At 39.6% G+C, this 19,008-nt stretch overlaps 3 protein-coding genes across 8 annotated transcripts in view; 1 reads left to right on the top strand and 2 right to left on the bottom strand.

Moving 5' to 3' along the window:
• Positions 1-19,008, bottom strand: part of LOC127673904 (zinc finger protein 501-like) — a 210,918-nt gene that overhangs the window by 63,135 nt on the left and 128,775 nt on the right. The window lies entirely within an intron of this gene.
• LOC127673894 (zinc finger protein 420-like) overlaps positions 1-19,008 on the bottom strand; it is a 261,819-nt gene that overhangs the window by 114,237 nt on the left and 128,574 nt on the right. The gene's annotated exons all lie outside the window — the stretch shown is intronic.
• Positions 1-19,008, top strand: part of LOC127673901 (zinc finger protein 616-like) — a 29,195-nt gene that overhangs the window by 4,365 nt on the left and 5,822 nt on the right. Inside the window, 1 exon segment of the mRNA XM_052169668.1 lies at positions 17,856-17,903. Coding sequence (XP_052025628.1) covers positions 17,874-17,903 — 30 coding nt within the window. The 5' untranslated portion in view covers positions 17,856-17,873.

The raw sequence follows: 19,008 nt of genomic DNA, 5'->3' as shown, positions 1-19,008 counted from the left end.
TTTTTCCCCAAGAAGTTTCACTTGCGTTTTTGACTATCCTATATTGTCTGGTTTATAGTTTTTTCAGTCCTTGAGTTGTGTGCTAATTGATGCACTGTGTTGAGTTAGTCCTGGTTAGGGTGGATTAAATTACAGTTTCCTTACTTTGTAATGTTTGCTTTAGCTATGTGTCTTTTTGTTTTTATTATTCTGAGGTATCTTCCTTCTGTCCTCACATTCTTGAGAGCTTTTTTATTGTGCAGATGCCATAGTTTAGCACAGGACTTTCATATATCTATTGAAATAGTCTCTTTTCTTCTCTCATTACGTCTGCCTATTTGGTGCCTGACATTGATTAGTCTGTAGGTATTGAAACAGTCTTGCATTTTTGGTGTGAATTCAACTTTCCTTCTATTTCAGTGTAATTTAGAGCAGTCTCCGTGTCTGTACATCATGGCAGTTGGTTTGTGATTTTTCTCTTTATAAGTTTGTCTGGGCTCACCTGTTTTGTGTGTCCAGTTAACACTGGCTTTGTATAATGACTTTCTAATGTTCCTCTTCTTTGTATTTATGGCAATATTCTACTCTTGTGTTTAGTATAAGCTTTGTTTAAGGAAAGGACAATCCCATGCTAATGTGTCAAGTCCTTAGACACTATTAGAGGAAACCCTTCCTGGTTCAGTCTGTGTACTTGCTTGATGAGGGTTCTAGTTTTATAACGTAGGAGGTTGATTTATTCACTTAATTTCTAGGAACTCTTCAATTCTGATTTGCTTGTGTATGACCTTCCTCAGCTCTGCATATAGTAACACTGATGTCATTGTCATACATTGCAGTGTCCCCTTTTTAGCTCTAGTTCTAATACAGAGAGTCACTCTTTTAGTTTCAAGCAGGTGAACATTGCTTTGTCAGTACTTTAATCTCTGCAGAGAGACATGTCTGTTATATTGAACCATTGTATCTTTGAATCACTTTCATTAATTTCTATATAATGTTCAAAATATCTCTTTAAGTTATATTTGCACTTTTATGTTTTAAAAAATATTTATTTACTTTATGATTATTCTCTCTGTGTGCACACCTGCACATGTACCTGCCAGAAGAGGGCATCAGATCACATTATGCATGGTTATGATCCACCATGTAGTTGCTGGGAATTGAACTCAAGGACCACTTGAAGAGTAAACAGTGCTTTGAACAACTGAACCTTCTCTTCAGCCCCAACTGCACTTTAAAAGGCATTACAGAATTTGAACTGGAGAGAAAACAAAAATTGTAGTGATTGTGGCAAATCCTTTATCTGCTACTTAGAAAATTCACAGTGAAGAAAGACCTTTGGAATGTACATGGTCTAGTAATTCTCTACATTGTTTATTAAAGGACAGCAGTGCTTAACTGCTGAGAATTCTTTGTAGCATTTCTAGAAAACTTTGGTCTTTGAAATAGTATCCTATCTCACCTATATCACAAACCTATCTCTAATATCGTAGATCTCTTTTACCTCAGAAAGCATTTTGTCCTGCAGCATATGGTAAATGGGTAATTTTCAAATGTAGATTCTGTTAATATTCAGGAATGAGGTTGTTGAATGCTCACAGGGAGACTCAGAATGTTTAGACTGTGCTCAGAGGACATTGTACATAGATGTGATGTTGGAGAATTATAGCAATCTATTTTTTGTAGGTAAGATTGTTCTTCCTATAGAATGCCTGATACATCCTTCGTATTTACCTGCTTTGTGTGTGTGTGTGTGTGTGTGTGTGTGTGTGTGTGTATGTATATACATACACACACACACACATATATTTTTTTTTCTCTGTACTGTTTTAAGACTCCCAGAAATGAAGGAAATCCTGGTTATCAGTATAATCCTATCACAATGCTTCCTTCCTATTGTTTTGGTGTTCTCTGGAAGTGGGACCAGTGTTATATTCTGCAAGTTCTCTGCAGAGCTCTTATTTTCTCCCTAAGGAAAGGGTAACTACATTAGATGCAGCAGTGATGTGAGCACACTAGAAACTGTGGTGTGAGCAGTGGGGACAGCTCAGGTGATGTAGTAATACAAGCCATGTGAAGCAAGCAGATCAGTATCACCCCTCCATGGTCTATGTGTCATCTTCTGCCTTTAAGATCCTTGCAGAGCATTTCCATTATCCATATACTACATCACAGTTGGAGAATCATTTGTCTACTGGCACTGTAATGTGTTAGAAATCCAGATGAGTTCTGAAGACTGTTGCTCTGATTAGCCAAACCTGCTCGTCTGTGAAGCAGAACAAAGAATCCTGTAAGGTAGAGAGAAAGACTGTAGCAAAGGATCATGTATATTTTGGAGGAATTGGGGCAGGATCAGTGAGGAGGTCAAGGGATAGTGGAAATGGGGTGGGAGGAACACTGAAGAGACGTCACAGTAATGAACAGCACTTGTTCATCTTAAAGAGCCATGGGTATAGTTCTCAGCCTCCCCATGATGTCCAGACACAATTTATGCATTCCGTTCCAAGAGAGCTGATGCCTTCTTTGGACCTCACCAGCCACCATGTACAAACACCCATACATACATGGAGCAAAACACTATTATCCATAAACTAAAATAAAAATGTTATAAACTTTTTTTCTATATTCTTTGTTTACATTCCGAATACGTTCCCCTTTCCGGGTCCCCCCCCCCCCATCGGTCTCATAGGCCCTCTTCCCTTCACCTATTTCCTAATCACCCCCCACCCACCCATTTCCCTGTCCTGGTACTACCCCACAATGGTGGATCAACTCTTTTCAGAGCCAGGGCCCTCTCTTTCCCTCTTCTTGGGTATCATTTGTTATGCTGTGTCTTGAGAATTCAGAGCTTCTAGGCTAATTAATATCCACTTATCAGTGATTGCATTCCATGTGTATTCTTTTGTGATTGGGTTACCTCACTTAGGATATTTTCCAGTTCCAACCATTTGCCTAAGCATTTCATGAATTCATTGTTTTTAATTGCTGAGTAGTATTCCATTGTGTAAATATACCACATTTTCTGTATCCATTGACAAATGGGACCTCATAAAATTACAAAGTTTCTGTAAGGCAAAGGACACTGTCAAAAGGACAAAACGTCAACCAACAGAGTGGGAAAGGATCTTCACCAATCCTAAATCCGACAAAAGGCTAATATCTAATGTATACAAAGAACTCAAGAAGGTAGACCCCAGAGAACCAAATAACCCTATTAAAGAGTGGGGTACAGAGCTAAACAAAGAATTTTCACATGAAGAACTTCGGATGGCTGAGAAGCACCTTAAGAAATGCTCAATATTATTAGTCATTAGGGAAATGCAAATCAAAACAACCCTGAGATTTTACCTCACACCAGTCAGAATGGCTAAGGTTAAAAACTCAGGAGACAGCAGGTGGTAGCGAGGATGTGGAGGAAGAGGAACACTCCTCCACTGCTGGTGGGATTGCAAGATGGTGCAACCACTTTGGAAATCAGTCTGGCGATTGCTCAGAAATCTGGGCATGACACTACTGGAGGACCTTGCTATACCTCTCCTGGGCATATACCCAGCAGATTCCCCGGCATGCAGTAAGGACACATGCTCCACTATGTTCATAACTTTTTTTTTTTATTCAATATATTCTTTATTTACATTTCAAGTGAGTTTCCCTTTCCTGGGTCCCCCCTCCCTGAAAGTCCCATAAGCCCTCTTCCCTCCCCCTGTTCCCCAATCCACCCCTTCCCACTTCCCTGTCCTGGTAATCCCCTACACTGCTGCACTGAGCTTTTCCAGGACCAGGGGCCACTCCTTCCTTCTTCTTGGGCATCATTTGATATGTGCATTGTGTCTTGGGTATTCCAAGCTTCTAGGCTAATATCCATTTATCAGTGATATACCATGAGTGTTCTTTTGAGACTGGGTTACCTCACTTAGGATGATGTTCTCCAGTTCTATCCATTTGTCTAAGAATTTCATGAATTCATTGTTTCTAATGGCTGAATAGTACTCCATTGTGTATATATACCACATTTTCTGTATCCATTCCTCCATTGAAGGACACCTAGGTTCTTTCCAGCTTCTGGCTCCTACAAATAGGGCTGCTATGAACATAGTGGAGCATGTGTCCTTATTGCAAGCTGAAGAATCCCCTGGATATATGCCCAGGAATGGTATAACAGGGTCTCCTCCCACTCCCAGCACATAAGTCTCTGCAGGACTAAGCACAACCTCTGTAAGACCAGACAAGGCGGCTGTGTTAGGGGAAGGAGTCCACAGGCATTCAATTAATTCAGGGACAGGTCCTGCTCCAGTTGTTTGTTTGTTTGTTTTGGGGGGAGGAGGACTGTCGTTTATCCAAAGAGTTTAGAACCCAGGGTGGGGCTCGGATATCAGGGTGCAGCGTCCTACCAGTTGTGCTCTGGGCTCACAGCAAGAGTGTGTGGAGGCTGTGCAGAGCCGGGAGCAGCCTGACAGCTGGAGGGTGTGGAAGGCTGCCTGAGACAAAGTGGGAGGGGTCGGTCTCTGTTGGGGCGCAGATGCTCACCCGGAAGCAGATTTGGAGATCCGGAAGCACATCGTGAGGATACTCGACTACCGGGGAGGTGTAGCGGGACTGTGTAGTGTGTGAGGAATTAGAAGAAAGACGTGGGTGGAAACTGGGACGCTAAATTACTGAGGTTAGAGAAGTTTTACCTAGAGCCAGACGTCGCTTCGACAGGTTTCCCTGAGCTCGCGGGGGGGGGGGGGGGGGGGGGGGGGGGGCGCCGCACCGTGGGTAGTCGCGTGGTGCGGACCTGGGGTCGGAGGACACGGTGGATTTGGGGGAAACTAGGCTCCTGTCAGCAAGCACTTCTTGGCATCCACAATAGTGTCTGGGTTTGGTGACTGTATATGGTATGGATCCCCAGGTGGGGCAGTCTCTGGATGGCCTCTCCTTCAGTCTCTGCTCCACACTTTGTCTCCTTATTTGTTTCCATGAGTATTTTGTTTCCTTTTCAAAGAAGGACCAGAGTATCCACACTTTGGTCTTCCTTCTTCTTGAGTTTCATGTGGTCTGTGAATTGTATCTTGGGTATTCAGAACTTTTGGGCTAATATCCACCTATCGGTGAGTGCATACCATGTGTGTTCTTTTGTGATTGGGTTACCTCACTCAGAATGATATTTTCTAGTTCCATTCATTTGCCTAAGAATTTCATGAATTCGTTGTTTTTAATAGCTGAGTAGTATTCCATTGTGTAAATGTACCACATTTTCTGTATCCATTCCTCTTTTGAAGGCCAGCTTCTGGCTATTATAAATAAGGCTGCTATGAATGTAGTGGAGCATGTGTCAATGTTATATGTTGGAGAGTCTTTTGGGTATTTCCCCAGGAGTGGTATAGCTGGTCCTCAGGTAATACTATATCCAGTTTTCTGAGGAAGCACCAGACAGATTTCCAGAGTCGTTGTACCAGCTTGCAATCCCACAAGCAGTGGAGGAGTGTTTCTCTTTTTCCACATCCTCACCAGAGTCTGCTGTCCCCTGACTTTTTGATCTTAGCCATTCTGACTGGTGTGAGGTGAAATCTCAGGATTGTTTTGATTTGCATTTCCCTGATGACAAAGAATGTTGAACATTTCTTTAGGTGCTTCTCAGCAATTCGATATTCCTCAGGTGAAAATTCTTAGTTTAGCTCTCTACCCATTTTTAAGGGGGATATTTGGCTCTCTGAAGTCTACCTCTTGAGTTCTTTGTATACCTTCGATATAAGCCCTCTGTCGGATGTAGTGTTGGTAAAGATCTTTTCCCAATTTGTTGGTTGCCGTTTTGTCTTTTTGACAGTCCTCTGCCTTACAGAAACTTTGTAGTTTTATGAGGTCCCATTTGTCAATTCTTGATCTTACAGCATAAGCTATTGGTGTTCTGTTGAGGAAATTTTCCCCAGTGCCCATGTCCTTAAGGGTTTTTCCCAGTTTCTTTTCTATTAGTTTCAGTGTGTCTGGTTTTATGTGGAGGTTCTTGATCTACTTGGACTTGAGCTTAGTACAAGGAGATAAGAATGGATCAATTTGCATTCTTTTGCATGCTGACCTTCAGTTGAACCAGCACTATTTGTTGAAGAGGCTATCTTTTTTCCACTGGATGATTGTAGCTCCTTTATCAAAGATCAAGTGACCATAATTCTGTGGGTCCATTTCTGGATCTTCAGTTCTATTCCATTGATCTACTTGCTTGTCACTGTACCAATACCATGCAGTTTTTAACACAATTGCTCTGTAGTACTGCTTGAAGTCGGGATACTGATTCCCCCAGAAGTTCTTTTATTGTTGAGAATAGTTTTAGCTATCCTGGGTATTTTGTTATTCCAGATGAATTTGAGAATTGCTCTTTCTAAGTCTATGAAGAATTGAGTTGGTATTTTGATGGGGATTGCATTGAATCTGTAGATTGTTTTTTGGCATGATGTCCATTTTTACTATATTAATCCTGCCAATCCAAGAGCAAGGAAGATTTTTTCATCTTCTGAGGTCTTCTTCGATTTCTTTCTTCAAAGACTTGAAGTTCCTGTCATACAGATCTTTCACTTGTTTGGTTAGAGTCACACCAAGATACTTTATATTGTTTGTGTCTATTGTGAAGGGTGTCATTTCCCTAATTTCTTTCTCAGCCTGTTTATCCTTTGAGTATAGGAAAGCTACTGTTTTGCTTGAGTTAATTTTATAACCAGCCACCTTGCTGAAGTTGTTTATCAGTTGTAGGAGTTCTCTGGTGGAGTTTTTTGGGTCACTTAAGTATACTATCATATCATTTGCAAATAGTGATAGTTTGACTTCTTCCTTTCCTATTTGTATCCCTTTGACCTCTTTGTGTTGTCTAATTGCTCTAGCTAGAACTTCAAGTACTATATTGAATAAATATGGAGAGGGAAGCCTTGTCTAGTCCCTGATTTTAGTGGGATTGCTTCAAGTTTCTCTCCATTTAGTTTGATGTTGGCTACCAGTTTGCTGTATATTGCTTTTACTATGTTTAGGTATGGGCCTTGAGTTCCTGTTCTTTCCAAGACTTTTAACATGAAAGGACACTGAATTTTGTCAAATGCTTTTTCAGCATCTAATGAAATGTCCATGTGGTTTTTTTCTTTGAGTTTGTTTATGTTGTGGATTACATTGATGGATTTCTGTATATTGAACCAACCCTGCATCCCTGGAATGGAGCTTATTTGATTGTGGTGAATGATTGTTTTGATGTGTTCTTGGATTTGGTTGGCAAGAATTTTATTGAGTAATTTTGCATCGATATTCATAAGGGAAATTGGTCTAAGGTTCTCTTTTTGGTGGATCTTTGTGTGGTTTTGGTATCAGCAAAATTGTGGCTTCATAGAACGAGTTGGGTAATGTTCCTCCTGTTTCTATTTTGTGGAATAGTTTGAAGAGTATTGGCATTAGGTCTCCTTTGAAGGTCTGATAGAATTCTGCACTAAAGCCATCTGGTCCTGTGCTTTTTTTGGTTGGGAGACTGTCAATGACCACTTCTATTTCTTTAGGGGTTATAGTTTCATTTAGAAGGTCTATCTGATCCTGATTAAATTTTGGTAGTTGGTATCTGTCTAGGAAATTGTCCATTTCATCCAGATTCTCCAGTTGTGTTGAGTACAGGCTTTTGTAGTAGGATATGATAATTTTTTGGATTTCCTCAGTTCCTGTTTATATCACCCTTTTCATTTCTGATTTTGTTAATTTGGGTACTGTTTCTGTGCCCTCTGGTTAGTCTGGCTAAAGGTTTATCTATCTTGTTGATTTTCTCAAAGAACCAGCTCCTACTTTTGTTGATTCTTTGTATAGTTCTTTTTGTTTCAACTTGGTTGATTTCAGCCCTGAGTTTCATGATTTCCTGCCTTCTACTCCTCTTGGGTGAATTGGCTTCTTTTTGTTCCAGGGCTTTCAGGTGTGCCGTTAAACTGCTAGTGTATGCTCTCTCCAGCTTTTTGGAGGCACTCAGGGCTATGAGTTTTCCTCTTAGCACTGCTTCCATTGTGTCCCATAAATTTGGGTATGTTGTACTTTCATTTTTATTAAATTCTAAAAAGTCTTTGATTTCTTTCCTTATTCCTTCCTTGACCAAGGTATCATTGAGTAGAGAGTTGTTCAGCTTCCATATGTATGTGGGCTTTTTGTTGTTTTTGTTGCTGTTGAAACCAACCCTTATTCCATAGTGATCTGATAGGAGGCATGGAATTAGTTTGATTTTTATTTCTGTTGAGGACTGTTTGTGACCAATTATATGGTCAATTTTGGAGAAGGTACCATGAGGTGCTGAGAAGAAGGTCTATCCTTTTGATTTAGGATGAAATGTTCTATAGATATCTATTAAGTCCATTTGGTCCAAAACTTCTGATAGTTTCACTGTGACTCCATTTAGTTTGTGTTTCCCAGATCTGTCCATTGAAGAGAGTGGGGTGTTTAAGTCCCCACAATTATTGTGTGGGGTGTGATGTATGCTTTAAGCTTTAGTAAGATTTCCTTTACAAATGCAGGTGCCCTTGTACTTGGGCATAGATGTTCAAAATTAAGAGTTCTTCCTGGTACATTTTTCCTTTGATGAGTATAAAGTGGCCTTCTGTATCTTTTTTGATGACTTTTGGTTGAAAGTCTATTTTATCTGATATTAGAATGGCTACTCTGGCTTTTTTCCTGGGACCATTTGCTTGGAGGACTGTTTTCCAGCTTTTTACTCTTAGGTAGTGTTTGTCTTTGACACTGAGATGTATTTCCTGTATGCAGCAAAATGTTGGGTCTTGTTTATGAATCCAGTCTGTTAGTCTATGTCTTTTTATTGGGGAATTGAATCCATTGATGTTAAGAGATATTAAGGAATAGTGATTGTTGCTTCCTGCTGTTTTTGATGTAATTTTTATGTTTGTGTGGTTATCTTCTTTTGGGTTTGTTGAAAGAAGATTACTTTCTTGCTTTTTCCTGTGTGTAGTTTTCCTCCCTTTGTTGGTGTTTTCCATTCATTATCCTTTGAAGGGCTGGATTTGTGGAAAGATCCTGTGTAAATTTGTTTTTGTCATGAAAAACCTTGGTTTCTCCATCTATGGTAATTGAGAGATTTGCTGGATATAGCAGCCTGGGTTAGCATTTGTGTTCCCTTAGGGTCTGCATGTCGTCTGCCCAGGCTCTTCTGGATTTCATAGTCTCTGGTGAGAAATCCGCTGAAATTCTGATAGGTCTACCTTTATATGTTACTTGACCTTTTTCCCTTTCTGCTTTTAATATTCTTTCTTTGTTTAGTAATTTGGTGTTTTAATTATTATATGACGGGGTGAATTTCTTTTCTGGTCAAATCTATTTGGAGTTCTGTAGGCTTCTTGTATGTTCATGGGTATCTCTTTAGGTTAGGGAAGATCTCTTCTATAATTTTGTTGAAGACATTTACTGGCCCTTTCATTTGGAGATCTTCACTCTCTTCTATGCCTATAATCCTTAGGTTTGGTCTTCTCGTTTTGTCCTGGATTTCCTGAATATTTTGGGTCAGGAGCTTTTTGTATTTTTCATTTTCTTTGACTATTGTATCAATGCTTTCTATGGTATCTTCTGTATCTGAGATTCTCTCTTCCATTTTTTGTATTCTGTTGTTGATGCTTGGATCCATGACTCCTGACTTCTTTCCTAAGTTTTCTATGTCCCAAGTTGTCTCCCTTTGTGATTTCGTTACTGTTTCTACCTCCTTCTTTAGATCCTGGATGGCTTTGTTTAATTCCTTCACCTGTTTTGTTGTGTTTTCCCTTAGTTCTTCAAGAGCTTCTCGCTGTTTACTTGTGTTCTCTTATATTTCTTTAAGGGAGTTATTTATGTCCTTCTTGAAGCCCTCCATGATGCCCTCCATCAGCATCATGACCTGTGATTTTAAATCCAAATCTTGCTTTTCTGGTGTGTTGGGGTATCCAGGACTTGCTGTTGTGGTAGAATTAGGTTTGGATGGTGCCATATTGCCTTGATTTCTGTTAGCAACACTCCCACATTTGCCTTTTGCCATCTGCTTGTCTCTGGTGTTAGTTGGGCCTACTGTCACTCGCTGGAGCTTGCCCCTCCTGTGTGTGTGCCTGTAGGTTTATCTCCGCAACCTTGGGTGAGCTGCTTTCTCCTGGCACAAATTGCTGTGTTGCTGCAGAGTTCTTGGGTGCAGGTGGAGTCCTGGTGCAGTGTGTTCCAAGTGATCCTCTACTCTGGTGAAACCTGCCTACCAATCTGTTGCACAGTCACAGAAGCAACGATGACAGCCGAGACCCACTCTCTTGTATTTGGGTATGTACCTCTGTGGCCCCGATCAGCTCTGGATGCAGGCTGTGCTCGCTGTCTCCTCCTCACTGGCTGCTGGGTGTATTGCTGGCTTCCTGCACTGCTTGGAGATGGTGCGCTGTGGCCAAGGCTGTTCCTGATCCAGAGGCAGAGATTGGAAGGTTCTTGCCAGAGGCCTCTGGACTGGATCCTCTGCTCTGCAGGGCTGGACTCAACCAGTGCAGGCTGCCTCTTCCTAGCTGGCTGCTGGGTGTATCCATTATAAACTTTTAAAATAATTTATAAGCAAATGGGACGTGAAATTGGGTTTGCCTATTCTGTTTATATAGAAATAGTTCTGGAATATTCTACTGTGAATCATCTCATGATTAGCCTATTACACACATTACTGACTTTCTGTGTAATAATACTAACAGAAAATACGATTTATTTGACTGCATGTGTATGATGATGTGCTTATCCCATTAGTATCATTTTTTTGGCATACAGATCAATAATATCTAAACTTTATTCCCTTCATTTAAGCATTATTGCCTCAACGTTTATTTTTTGGTCTTTTGACTTTGAAGGCTTCAGTAGTTCCTTTATATTCTTTTCCTTCTGTGGCCAGTTGCCCCATTTCCTGATATAAAGACAGCAGGACCTTGGTAAGGATTGTTTAGTATCTCTACAGAATATGAATCTGTCTTATCTTACCATTGATTTCTCCTGTTGTTTCTTAATGGTTCCAACTGAAATAATTTTGATTTTGAAATCTCGGTTTAGTATTTTGAAGGTCTTGAATGCTCTGTGCTTTCTCAAAATTCCACTTGTAGTCAGGTTTACCTTGTTCATAAACAAATTTCTTTGAATCTTTATAAATCAGAAACCTTCTTGTCAAGTGTTCCTATGTTTGAAAGAGAACATGCTACCCTTGTGTCATGTCATCTCTGTAATTTGTAAAGCCTCTTAGGCTCTGTAAAGCCTAATAAAACAGACAAACATAATTTGCAAGAAGAAATTATTTTGATTGGGAGGAGTATTCTTGCCTCCTTGTTGGTCTGTGTACTTTATGCACACACCAACAGTCAGAAGGGGGCTGTAGTCTGAATTCTGGATAGATATGAAGTTTCCAGGCAAACACAGGGAACAGAACCTGGAAACTGGAGAACAAGCACTCTTAACTGCTGAGCCACATCACCTGCTCTTAGTTATTCCTTAGTTACCTACTATAGAGACTTAAATCAAAGAACAGTGAGAAAGAATTCATGGAGCACCACTGATACTTTCTTAAAGTGTCAGGTGTCAGTTCAGGAAAGACAATCACACAAGTGTGGTGGCAGAGACACATTAAAAAGTTTGGCAGCTTCAAGTTTCTCTTCATTTAGTTTGATGTTCGCTATTGGTCTGCTGTATATTGATTTTATTATTTTTAGGAATGGGCCTTGAGTTAGCCCATTCCTTGGAACGAGCGAATTCCAAGACTTTTCACATGAAGGAGTGTTGCATTTTGTTAAATGCTTTTTCAGCATGTAATGAAATGATAATTTTTTTCTTTGAGTTTGTTTAGCAAACAGTGAAGGAGTTTATCTTTTAGATATGGTACCATTTATGAGTTAAAAGGATCCAGTAAGGAACTGTCAAACCATGCTCAGACATATATATTTATTTAAATATATAAACTTAGTTAAATTAAAAAAAATATGAAAGTAGTAGGATTGACTTCGTCTCTGCAACTGCTTTTTGCATTATCTGTACAAAAACTATTAACTGAAACAGGAGAGGGTCCAGGGTTATAGGGTCTCATAGGTTCCCTATTGATATCAGGCTCCCTGATGCTGCCCACCCCCCACCCCCACACCCCCACACCCCCACACCCCACCTCTGACACACATATTAGAGTTAAACCTTGAGCATTCACTGTTCCAATCACAGATGGGAAATTCTTTCCCCTGTTTAGTGTATTTTTCTCCACATTTGTTCAGTAACAACATAAATTTTTCTTTTACAAGAAACATAATGAAATGACAGATGCTGATGTACGACATCTGACATTCAAGCACATGTTTCAGCTGGTATGTGAACAATACTCATCATAGTCGGCCCATATGGTGTGATTCATTCTGAAATCAATCTTCTGTCTGGAATCTCCATGTTACACATCTTTACTAATAACCAACATTTTCAGTTAATGTGCATGAAGAATCTCATTTCTGATAGTGTCTACACTCACGGTTCTCTAGTAATTTATCTTTCAGGAAAAGCAGCATAGAAATCTGAGGAACACACTCAGTAGGGATCTAAGTTCCTGCAATCACCGTGCAAGTCAAACATGCAACAATGATACAAGCAAAGAATGCACATAAGTGTCAACTATCACAGGTGGTTTTGTATGAAATAACTTCTTCCCATACATTCCTGAATCGGTAAATAAATACTCACTGATCCGCATGTACTTAACAGTAAAAGCAAATCATTGGCATACCTTGCTGAACATGTTGCACTAGGGTTCAGCATCTGAGGACAGCCACTGATACTTTTCTGCCCAGTAACTTATAGAGCCCCTTTAGCAGTTTGAATTCTACACCAGTATATGCATGGCTTTTTTGATAATGAATGGTCTGCTGATTTCTCAGCATATTCTCCAGCAATGTATAAAACCAAGAGATATTTTCTTATATTTTTATATAGCATATTAAGAGTATTATCAGATTGGAGCTTTCTTTTGGAATGTTCATAGTTTTTGAATTGAATAATCATGTTTTACAAATTATATAATTTTGGAAAATACGCATCCTTATTTTCTTATTTGATTCTTAGAAAATGTTCTAAGTCTTACTTGCTCTTTGTAAGCAGTGATACACTGTTATGAGTTAGTGTGAAGCCAGTGCACATTTTTTTCTTTCTTCTGAATACAGTTGAGTGATAGAGACTGTGTTCAAATTATGTAATGACAAGTTAGAATGCTGGCTATATCTCTATTGTGCTGAGGTGTGTTCCTTCTGTTCTCATATTCTTCAGTGCTTTTCTAGTGATCTGATGTGACATTTTCCCCCAGGCCTTTTATGGATATGTCAACAGGGTTGTGTGTCTTCCCTCACTGGTTTCACGTGTTTTGTGTTTTGACTTGTTTGTTTTGTGGATCTTGAAACAGTTGTACATCGTGGTATGAATTCTATATCCATTAGAGATAACCTCTTTGTCAGTGTAAATCCTTGCAGCTGCTCTGATTTTTTTTTCCTTCGTAAATTTTTTTGTTCATCTGTTTGTTTTTTTTTTACATTTTTTATTGGATATTTTCTTTATTTACATTTCAGCTGTTATCCCCTTTCCTGGTTTCCCCTCCCAAAACACCCTATCCTATCCCCTCCTCCCCCTGTTCACCAACCCACCCACTCCCACTTCCCTGACCTGGTATTCCCCTATGCTGGGGCATTGAGCCTTCTCAGGACCAAGGGCCTCTCCTCCCTTTGATGTCCAACAAGGCCATCCTCTGCTACGTATGCAGCTGGAGCCATGGGTCCCTCCATGTGTACTCTGGTTGGTAGTTAGTCCCTGGGAGCTCTGGAGGTACTGTTTGGTTCATATTGTTGTTCCTCCTATGCTCTTTCAGCCCCTTGGGTCTTTTCTCTAACTCCTCCATTGGGGACCTTGTGCTCAGTCCAGGGGTGTCCTGAGAGTGTCTACCTCTGTATTTGTCAGGTACTGGCAGAGCCTCTCAGGAGACAGCTATATCAGGCTCCTGTTAGCAAGTGCTTGTTGGCACCCACAATAGTATCTGGGTTTGGTGACTGTTTATAGGATGGAACCCCAGATTTGGCAGTCTCTGGATGGTCTTTCCTTCAGTCTCTGCTGCACACTTTGTCTCTGTATCTCCTCCCCTGGGTATTTTGTTCCCCCTTCTAAGAAGGACCAAAGTATCCATACTTTAGTCTTCCTTCTTGAGCTTCATTTGGTCTGTGGATTGTATCTTGGGTATTCCGAGCTTCTGGGCTAATCTCCACTTATCAGTGAGTGCATGCCATGTGTGTTCTTTTGTGATTGGGTTACCTCACTTAGGATATTTTCTAGTTCCATCCATTTGCCTAGGAATTTCATGAAACATTGTTTTTAAAAGCTGAGTAGTATTCTATTGTGTAAATGTACCACATTTTCTGTATCCATTCCTCTGTTGAGGGACATCTGGGTTCTTTCCAGCTTCTGGCTATTATAGGCTGCTATGAGCATAGTAGAGCATGTGTTCTTATTACATGTTGGAGCATCTTCTGGGTATATGCTCAGGAGTGGTATAGCTGGGTCCTCTGGTACTACTATGTCCAATTTTCTGATGTACTGCCAAACGAATTTCCAGAGTGGTTTTACCAGCTTGCAATCCCACCAGCAATGGAGGAGTGTACCTCTTGCTCCACAACCTCACCAGCATCTGCTGTCACCTGAGTTTTTAATCTTAGCCATTCTGACTGTATGAGGTGCAATCTTGAGGTCGTATTGATTTACATTTCCCTGATGACTAAGGATGTTTAGGTGCTACTCAGCCATTTGGTATTTCTGGGTTGAGAATTCTTTGTTTAGCTCTGTACTCCATTTTTAATGGGGTTTTTTGGTTCTCTGGAGTCTAACATCTTGAGTTATTTATATATATATATTGGATCTTAGTCCTCTATTGGATGTAGGAGTGGTAAAGATCTTTTCCAAGTCTGTTGGTTGCTATTTTGTCCTATTGACAGTGTTCCTTGCCTTACAGAAGCTTTGCAATTTTATGAGGTCCCATGTATCAATTCTTAATCTTAGAGCATAAGCTATACGTGTTCTGTTCAGGAACTTTTCACCTATGCTGTCCATGTGTTCCAGGGTCTTGCCCACTTTCTTTTCTATTAGTTTCAGTGTATCTGGTTTTATGTGGAGGTCCTTGATCCACTTGGACTTGAGCTTTGTACAAGGGGATAAGAATGGATCTATTTACATTCTTCTACATGCTAACCAATAGTTGAATCAGTATCATTTGTTGAAAATGCTATCTTTTTTCCACTGGATGGTTTTAGCTCTGTTATAAAAGATCAAATGACCATAGGTGTGTAGGTTCATTTCTGGGTCTTCAATTTTATTCCATTGATCTGCTTGCCTGAAGAGAAACTCGAAGCAATCCCACTGAAATCAGGGACTAGACAAGGCTGTCTACTCTCTCCATAACTATTCAATATAATATTTGAAGTCCTAGCCAGAGTAAGGGATACAAATTGGAAAGGAAGAAGTCAAAATATCATTATTTGCAGATGATGTGATAGCATACTTAAGTGACCCCCAAAATTCCACCAGAGAACTCCTAAACCTGATAAACAACTTCAGCAAAGTGACTGGATATAAAATCAACTCAAACAAATCAGTGGTCTGCCTCTACTCAAAGGATAAACAGGCTGAGAAAACAACTCCCTTCACAGTAGTCACAAATAATACAAAATACCTTGGCGTGACTCTAACTAAGCAAGTGAAAGATCTGTATGACAAGAACTTCAAGTCTCTGGAGAAAGAAATCAAAGAAGATGTCAGAAGATGGAAAGAACTCCCATGCTCATGAATTGGCAGGATTAATATAGTAAAAATGGCCATCTTGCCAAAAGTAATCTACAGATTCAATGCAAAATTTCAACTCAATTCTTCATAGAGCTAGAAAGAGCAATTTGCAAATTCATCTGGAATAACAAAAAACCCAGGAGCAGGAAAACTATTCTCAGCAATAAATGAACTGGCAGAATCACCATCCCTGACCTCAAGCTGTACTGTAGAGCAATTGTGATTTAAAAAAAAAAAAGCATGGTATTGCTACAAAGACAAGCAAGTAGATCAGTGTTGGGTTTGTTTGTTTGTTTGTTTGTTTTGTTTTGTTTTAAGTCAAGGCAAAGTCAGCTTGTGTGGTGACTGTCTAACATCTCCTTTTTTTCAGTATTCTGCAATATCCTCTAAGATTATTACAGGTTTTTCTAAAAGAATTGGATATTTCATTGCTGTCCAGTCCTTAGACATTGTTAGTGGAGATACTGTGTTAGCACATTGCCTGGCCTAGTTTTGATATTCACTTGTTTCTAGAAAAAAAATTAAAAATAAAAATTAAGAAAAATAAAATCATTTTCCTTTTCAATTCTCATTAATTTTGTATGACTTTCCACAGCATGCCATCCATCTGCTATTTCCCATTGTCAGACTAAACTATCTGGGCAGTGGCATAGAAAGAGACCATCCAAGTGGCTGTTAAATGTCTGAAGAAGTATTTGATATGAGAGAAACATAGGGTCAATATAATACGTAAAAAGGTTTATATATGTGCTACTATCATGAAAACATTGTGTGTATTACTATTTCAACATTCAGAGTGAGTTCTTATTTTTGAGACACACACACACATATTTACACATGTATGTGTGTATATGTATGTGTGTTTTCATATATGTGTGTATGCCTGAGTTTGAATATACACTTTTACTTTCATGTGAAATTGCAAGGGTTATCATCATAGGGGAAATCCATAGTAGTCAGGAACTGAGGGGTGTCACTTGTATTCTTTTTTAATAATTGGGAACCTCAGAACTGCCTGGAACAATACCAAAACAGATATAGGCATGCTTAGGAAGATGTTTTCAACAGTGGTGGGATTTTGATGGATATGACAAGAGTGAATCATCCAAAGAGCGTACCCTAAAATGATTTACTGTATCTCTATGCATATCCTCTTATGAGTAGCAGCCATCAGAGAATTTCTGCCATACCTGCTTCTCTGTGATTCTGCCTTGGCATTGCCTAGAACAGTTCTCAACCTTGGGTTGTGAGCCCTGGAGGGGCTCATATGTACATACATTAATTTCTGAGTTCCTTGTACTGTATTAAAATGTTTCAGCATTAGAAAGGCCTAGAACTACTGGTTTAGAGCATTTAGCACATGGACTTTCCATTTAAAGACAAGTATGTCCTGAATTGTAATATTCTCCTTATAAATGCACTCACATGGATTTCAGTGGTCAATATTCCCACAGAAAGGTATGCATACAATTTAGAAAAGAATTCCACACTGAAAGGAAGAGTAATTGGAAAGATACATTTTACCTCAGGAACAATGTAAAACCTTCTTAGATGATGATGGAAGTGTCTGTAACTCTACCTGATGATAATTTATCAGTTGGAAAAAAAACATGATATTTGGCAGATTGAATCTGTGTCTATACATCAAGACAACATGACACACATGGAAAATAGATGTAATGTATCTGCAAGGTAGAATGAAGTGAAATGTCATTCAAAGGGTCAGCTACTGTATTCTAGTGTAACAACTAAAGAACTTCCATTTTATACTCAGCATCCTAGTCTTTTACCTCTGACTCTAGTCCTTGAAAAGTTTCCAGTAATAACTCTGAGTAGTAGTGTTTACAGCAGGTGTGTATGTGCTCTGTTTGTGCCTAGTGCCTGTGAGGTTAGAAAAAGGCCTCAGATTGTAGTCATTTTCCTTGCCATATGAAATATATCATTCTATATTCATCTTTCTGTAGAAATGTTGACAAGTTTTCTAGTATCATTTTCACTTTTGAGTTTTTTTATATGGTTAGCTGTTCATAACAGAGTTGTATTTATGTTATCTTTTAATTTTTCAGAGAAGAGTAACAAGGAGAATGAATGCTCCTCTTCTAAGTGCTCCTCAGGTCAGTATCCTGTCTATATTTCTTAGAAATTCCTCTTATTATTTAAACCATTTGAGTCTCTACCTCTGGTAATGTTATCAGAAGTGTTTGGTTTCTGTCATTTATCTTTGTTCTTCTCCAATGATCAAAAGTAAGCCTTTAGATCTTTCACTTCAAATGGGATAAGCACAGCCTTGTGCTATTGCATTGTCACTGGATTTTATACTGTGAGGACGTAAACTTCCAAGGACTGAAGACCTGCATTTCTGATAGAGAATGTATTGTGTAGATGGTTATAGTGGTAATTTTTAAAAATGATTGCCCACCAGCTGTGCACCAAGACCTCAATGGCTCAAGCCACAGCTCTCAAGCGTCTACCAAGGCTGCGACCTCCTTTGATCTGCTGGCCTCCGCTGGGCCATTTCACTTGGCAGTGGCTCTGTTGACTCTCCTGCCTACCTAGCACCCATTCATTCTAATTACCTGGTAAAGCATGACTCTTAATTTTAGATAGTTTGCCAATAGATTTATCAATATTAAAAACACAATTGCCGGGCAGTGGTGGCGCACGCCTGTAATCCCAGCACTTGGGAGGCAGAGGCAGGCGGATTTCTGAGTTCGAGGCCAGCCTGGTCTACAGAGTGAGTTCCAGGACAGCCAGGGCTACACAGAGAAACCCTGACTCGAAAAAAACAAAAAAAACCAAAACAAAACAAAAAACCCCACAATTACAAGATGCCAGTTTACAATGATAAAAGTCTTATCCCGATTTCTAACCTTTAGATAATCTAACATCTGATCCCATCTTGATACGAGACTCTCTCCCCTCCTGTGCTCAGGCTTCGGCTCTCTGACCTTCCAACCTCGCTCTCTTCCTCTTTCCTCTCTAATCACAGGCCTCTCACTACCTCAGTGTGATTGGATAAGAAATATCCTACAAAAGATGGTGCTCAAATAATAATTTAATGGCTAATTTCTACATTGGATGAACTCATGCCCTTTTATATTAGTGGGGAAGGAAGGTCTCAGGTGCTACATAAGTTGCATTTCAGGAATGGTCAGGTTTCCAAAAACATCTTAGTGAATGCGGATCTGCAAATACATGGACGCTGACATCACTAAGTAA

The sequence above is a fragment of the Apodemus sylvaticus genome, chromosome 23 (genome assembly GCF_947179515.1).
Source record: "Apodemus sylvaticus chromosome 23, mApoSyl1.1, whole genome shotgun sequence".
Classification (NCBI taxonomy): domain Eukaryota; kingdom Metazoa; phylum Chordata; class Mammalia; order Rodentia; family Muridae; genus Apodemus; species Apodemus sylvaticus.
The sequence above is the reverse complement of the archived record's forward strand: the minus strand, read 5'-3'. Positions and strand labels throughout refer to the sequence as shown.